The 6,153-nt window shown below is 57.5% G+C and overlaps 1 protein-coding gene across 1 annotated transcript in view; it reads left to right on the top strand.

The window, feature by feature from the left end:
• The first annotated feature begins 3,477 nt into the window (after window positions 1-3,477).
• The window catches only part of LOC105464339 (cytochrome b5 reductase 3), a 30,666-nt gene continuing 27,990 nt past the window's right edge, over window positions 3,478-6,153 (top strand). The window contains exon 1 of the mRNA XM_011712148.3: window positions 3,478-3,635. Within this exon, the coding sequence (XP_011710450.1) occupies window positions 3,615-3,635 (21 nt within the window). The 5' untranslated portion in view covers window positions 3,478-3,614. The remainder of the gene's footprint in view (window positions 3,636-6,153) is intronic.

Genomic DNA, 6,153 nt, shown 5'->3' with positions numbered 1-6,153 from the left:
AATAAAATAAAATTGAAATAATGCTTGACTGATCCCAGGCCAAGATTCACTCTTGTATTCTACGGTAGTAGGTCCCTCCCTCCACACTGCCCCCAGAGTTCCCTCTTTAAAACCAGTAGGTCAGGCCGGGCACGGTGGCTCAAGCCTGTAATCCCAGCACTTTGGGAGGCTGAGACGGGCGGATCACGAGGTCAGGAGATCGAGACCATCCTGGCTAACACGGTGAAACCCCGTCTCTACTAAAAAAATACAAAAAACTAGCCGGGCGCGGTGGCGGGCGCCTGTAGTCCCAACTACTCGGGAGGCTGAGGCAGGAGAATGGCGTGAACCCGGGAGGCGGAGCTTGCAGTGAGCTGAGATCCGGCCACTGCACTCCAGCCTGGGCGGCAGAGCGAGACTCCGTCTCAAAAAAAAAAAAAAAAAACAAAACCAGTAGGTCAGCTGGGCACGGTGGCTCACGCTTGTAATCCTGGCACTTTGGGAAGCAGAGGCAGGTGGATCATGAGGTCAAGAAATCGAGACCATCCTGGCCAACATGGTGAAACCCCGTCTCTACTAAAAACACAAAAATTAGTTGGGCGTGCCGGGCGTGGTGCCGAGGTGGGCGGATCACCTGAGGTCAGGAGTTCTAGAACAGCCTGACCAACATGGAGAAACCCTGTTTCTACTAAAAATACAAAATTAGCTGGGTGTGGTGGCGCATGCTTGTAATCCCAGCTACTCAGGAGGCTGAGGCAGGAGAATTGCTTGAACCTGGGAGGCGGAGGCTGCGGTGAGCTGAGATCACACCATTGCACTCCAGCCTGGGCAACAAGAGCGAAACTCCGTCTCAAAAAAATATATAATAATAATAAAATAATAATAATAATTAGCTGGGCATGGTGGTGCGCACCTGTAGTCCCAGCTACTTGGGAAGCTGAGGCAGGAAAATTGCTTGAACCCAGGAGGCGGAGGTTGCAGTGAGCCGCGATTGCACCACTGCACTCTAGCTTGGCAACAAAGCAAGACTCCGTCTCAAAAAAAACCACAAAACAAACAAACAGAAAAAAAACCAGTAGGTCAGGTGGGTGGGTAGGCGGGTGGACATGGTGGCTTATGCCTGTAATTCCAGTGCTCTGGGAGGCTGTGGTGGGAGGATGGCTTGAGCTGCAGTGAGCTGTGATTGCATCACTACACTCCAGCCTGGGCAACAGAGCGAGATCTCATCTCTAGGTAAACAAATAAACCCAGTAAGTCACTCCCTCACCTGCCTAGATCCTGCAGGGCTCCCCATTCTCCTTGACATTCTGGTTCTTTCCACCTGGGGCTCCACATTGCCTCCACAACGTCACATCGCACCACTGTGCCGCCGGCTTGGCTGTATCAGCTTCTCTAACCTTGCACATCAGGCCTCTGTTCACCTGTCTCCACCAGCAAGGCCAGCAAGGCGCTTCTCCCTTTCTCTGCCTGGTCTGTGCCACATTGCCTGAACACACGGCCCGGCCCACCCCACCCCCTCAGAGCACCAGGAGCTCACATCTGGGTCCAAGACCCTACTAGGAGAGCAAGGCCAGAGAATGACCCCTAGGGCCCAGCATGAGCCTACACGGAGAAGGTGTCCACTGTCCGTTGAATTCACCCATTCAACAAGTATTTAGGCTGCTCATCGTGGCTCACGCCTGTAATCCCAGCACTTTGGGAGACCAAGGTGGAAGGATGGCTTGAACCCAGGAGTTCCAGACCAGCCTAGGAAACATAGTGAAACCCATCTCTACAAAAAAATACAAAAATGGCCAGGCGCGATGGCTCACGCCTGTAATCCCAGCACTTTGGGAGGCCGAGGCAGGCGGATCACCTGAGGTCGGAAGTTCGAGACTAGCCTGACCAACATGTTGAAACCCCGTCTCTACTAAAAATACAAAATTAGGCCGGGCGCGGTGGCTCACGCCTGTAATCCCAGCACTTTGGAAGGACGAGGAGGACAGATCACGAGGTCAGGAGATCGAGACCATCCTGGCTAACATGGTGAAACCCTGTCTCTACTAAGAATACAAAAAATTGCCGGGCGCGGTGGCTCAAGCCTGTAATCCCAGCACTTTGGGAGGCCGAGGCGGGCGGATCACAAGGTCAGGAGATCGAGACCACAGTGAAACCCCGTCTCTACTAAAAATACAAAAAATTAGCCGGGCGCGGTGGCGGGCGCCTGTAGTCCCAGCTACTCAGGAGGCTGAGGCAGGAGAATGGCGTGAACCCAGGAGGCGGAGCTTGCAGTGAGCCGACATCGCGCCACTGCACTCCAGCCTGGGCAACAGCGTGAGACTCCGTCCCAAAAAAAAAAAAAAAAAAAAAAAAAAAAAAAAAAAAAAAAAGAATACAAAAAATTAGCCGGGCGTGGTGGTGGGCGCCTGTAGTCCCAGCTACTCGGGAGGCTGAGGCAGGAGAATGGTGTGAACCCAGGAGGCGGAGCTTGCAGTGAGCCGAGATAGTGCCAATGCATTCCAGCCTGGGCAACAGAGCAAGACTCCGTCTCAAAAAAAAAAAAAAAAAAAAAATAGGCGGTTAGCCGGGCGTGGTGGCACATGCCTGTAATTTCGGGAGGCTGAGGCAGGAGAATCTGTTGAACCCTGGAGAAGGAGTGTGCGGCAAGCCGAGATCGCGTCATTGCATTCCAGCCTGGGCAACAAGAGTGAAACTCCATCTCAAAAAAAAAAAAAAAAAAAAAAAAAATTAGCTGGACGTGGTGGCACGCGCCCAGCTACTCAGGAGGCTGAGGCAGGAGGAACGCTTGAGCCTGGGAGGTTGAGGCTAAAGTGAGCTGTAATCAGGCTCCTGCATTCCAGCCTGGGCAAGAGTAAGACCCTGCTTTAAAAAAAAAAAAGAAAGAAAGAAAAATAAGCATTTATTGAGCACCTACTATGTGGTAGGCTCTGTGCTAGGCTCCGGGGATGTAGGGGACTTCAAACCAGACAGGGCCTTGCCCTCCGGGACCCCACAGTCCATTGAGATAGGGTGGGAGTGGGGGAAACACGCAGGAGGCCTTCAGCTACGTGGGACAAAGACCACTCCACAGTGGGACAATAGAAACAAGGGGAGCGGAGGCGCCGCCGGGGAGGAGGCTCTGGGCGGGCCGTGCTGAGACCGCAGCATTTGACCTGGGACGTGAGCAATCAGAACGGCCCGGCCAGAGGCAGCTGGGAACAGTGCTGCCCAGGGAATTGCAAGTTCAAAGGCCTGGGGAAAGGCCGCGCTGAGCAGCTGCAGGCACAGGCCCAGGCCAGGCCAGGCAGGGCCGGCCCCTGCAGGCTCGGAGGCCTGGCGAAGATTCCGCTTCTTATTCTCGCTCCCGTTCGGGGGGCGCCATCTTGCTTCCTTTATGGCGGCGAACGAGGCCCAGAGAGGCCACCGTCCCGCGTGGGGCCGCACAGCGGCGGGAGAGCTTCCAGCGCAGAGGGGCGCGTCCCCACTTCCCCGTCTCCAGTGCGCGGCAGAAGCGGGCGGAGCGACCCGGTACCCGCCCCCGCGCCCGCCCCGCGCGCCCGCCTGGCCCCTCGGCCCCGCCCCTGCTCCGGGGTGACGCGGGCTGGGGCGCGACGGTCTCGGCGGCGGCTGCAGAGGGAGCGCAGCGCAGGGCCACCATGGGGGCCCAGCTGAGCACGGTAGGCGGGGAGGGGGCGCCGGGGCCGCAGGGCGTCGCGAGGGACAGGGACCCATTGGCGAGGGGGCGGGCTGGCCTGCGGGAGGGGGCGCGGGACCCGGGCCGAACCCGGCCCCATCTCAACCGGCCGCACCCACTCCGCCCGCCCAGCCCGCCGCGCCCCACCCCACCGCACCCTAGCCCTGCCCGGGGGAGCAGCGTGGTGACCGCGACTCACGCCCTGGTCGTCTGTACCGGGGAACCAGCCCTCCTGCCCGGGGTGCGCGGCAGAGCCCAGCAGCGGGGAGCACCCGAGCCCTGCCCTGGCCGCCGTGGGGCCTTGGCTGCTGGAGGGACCCGTGGTTGTGAGTGTGTGCGCGTCTGAGTGTGAGTGTGTGAGCGAGCGTGCGAATGACTGTGGCTTGAGAGTGTGTGAGTGTGACGGTGGGTGTGAAGGGCGGGCATGGAAACGTGTGATGTGTGTGTGTCGGGAATATATGAATGGGCGATGTGACTGTGACAACGTGTGTGTGCGCGATGTCACTGAGTCAGAGGGTTTTGCACGTTTTAGCAACAAGGAACAGAACCCTGATGACGCTGGGGCGTCCTCCCAGTGCGCAGTGGGCCAGGCTGCCAGCGAGGCCAGGCTCCCACTGACTCTGCAAGCTGTGCTGGGGACCTCACACTTTATGGTATCAGCGCCGTTTGCCCCATTTCACAGATGGGGAAATGCACCGTCCCACAGCGCCGCCGCCCGAGGGAGCCTGCTCCATGGGGTTTCAAAGTCCACTCTGCTGCTGTCACTTCTGGGCTGGCCTAGAACCACCTTCCCTTCCCCCCAGGCCACCTCCTCTCTCCAGTTTCTCAAAAGTTGATCATGGTGGGGCTGGAGGCTTGAGTCTGTGTGGACACGTGGAGGCTGCAGCTGCAGAGGGCAGCTCCCCCCTCAACTGTGACCCGCTGTGTGTGGGGAGGCAGACACAGAAGGAATCAGCCCAGCACCCCTCCACCTCCACCTCCACACCTGGCATCTGCCACTTGGAGGGCACCTGGGCCCTCCCTCTGGCGCTAGAGGCTCCTCCTTGGGGAACCAGGCAAAAGGCCTCTTGGCTTGGGCGGTTGCTCAGGAAAATGTGGCTTAACCCAGAACTTGGGGGTATTCAGACCCCAGGGTGAACCTGTGGGCATCACCCCAGCCTTCATGCAACACTCTCCCCATTCTTCCCCAGAAAGCACCTGCCTCCTTTATTGTTGAAATGTCCTGCCTGTGTCTCCAAAGCTTCCCCTGGGCTCCACTCAACCCTTCCCTGCTGTTTTTGGTGGTGCTCCTTACCTTCCAGCTGGTGGTTGGATTTATGGCCACTTCCCCAGCACCTGGCTGCTCTACACATTTCTCGTGTTCTTTTTTGAGACAGGGTCTCACCCGGACTGTAGTGTAGTGGTGTGATCATAGCTCACTGCAGCCTCACCCTCTTGGGCACAAGTGATCCTTCTACCTCAGCATTCTGAGTACAGGCACGCGCCAACACGCCCGTCTGAATTTTTTTTTTTTTTTTTTTTTTTGAGACGGAGTCTCTCTTTGTCACCCAGGTTGGAGTGCAGTGGCCGGATCTCAGCTCACTGCAACCTCCACTTCCTGGGCTCGGGCAATTCTCCTGCCTCAGCCTCCCATGTAGCCTCCCAAGTAGCTGGGATTATAGGCACTCGCCATCACACCTAGCTATTTTTTGTACTTTTAGTAGATACAGGGCTTCGCCATCTTGGCCAAGCTGATCCCGAACTCCTGACCTCAGATGATCCACCTGCCTCAGCCTTCCAAAGTGCTGGGATTACAGGAGTGAGCCACTGTGCCTGGCCTAATTTTTTGTATTTTTAATGGAGACAACGTCTTGCTATGTTGCCCAGGCTGGTCACAAACTTCTGAGCTCAAGTGATCCTCCCGTCCCAGTTCCTCAAAGTGCTGGGATTACAGGTGTGAGCTGCCGTGCCTGGCCTCATTCCATTTATTTCTGTTGAATGACTGAGTAGTCCCCTGTGAGGGGCAGAGCCCTGCCTGGGAGTCGGGAGACCTTCACCAACCCCCTGAGCCCCATCTCTCCAAGGGTGGGTGGGGATTACCCTTTGTGGGTGCTGCTGGGGTCCCCGCTTGGTCCAGAATGTCTCCAGCATGTTCTGAGCTAGGCCTCCTGGCTTAAGGGCTCCCCACAGTCTGTAGGAGGCTGGCTGGGGGCCTGGTGTACTAGGTGTCTTATCTAGGACGTGCAGGCCCCGTGGGAGGCCTCTCCCAACATTTTGGGGGATCCAGGCCAGGGGTTGGCCCTGGAGTCTGCCAGCCACACTGGGAGAACGTTGGAGGTTGGCCTGCCATCCTGAACTGTGGTTCCCCTGCTTCCCAGCCCGGCTGTGAGTGCTCAGTGACCCTGACAGGCTGACAGGTAGAGTCTGCCGGGCTTTCCTACTGTCCTTGGCAGCCCCATGCTTAGTCGGTGGCCCAGATCCCAGCTCTGTGTCCACCTGTTCCTCCTCCTGGGTTCCCTTCT

This window comes from Macaca nemestrina, chromosome 15 (genome assembly GCF_043159975.1).
Source record: "Macaca nemestrina isolate mMacNem1 chromosome 15, mMacNem.hap1, whole genome shotgun sequence".
Classification (NCBI taxonomy): domain Eukaryota; kingdom Metazoa; phylum Chordata; class Mammalia; order Primates; family Cercopithecidae; genus Macaca; species Macaca nemestrina.
The sequence above is the reverse complement of the archived record's forward strand: the minus strand, read 5'-3'. Positions and strand labels throughout refer to the sequence as shown.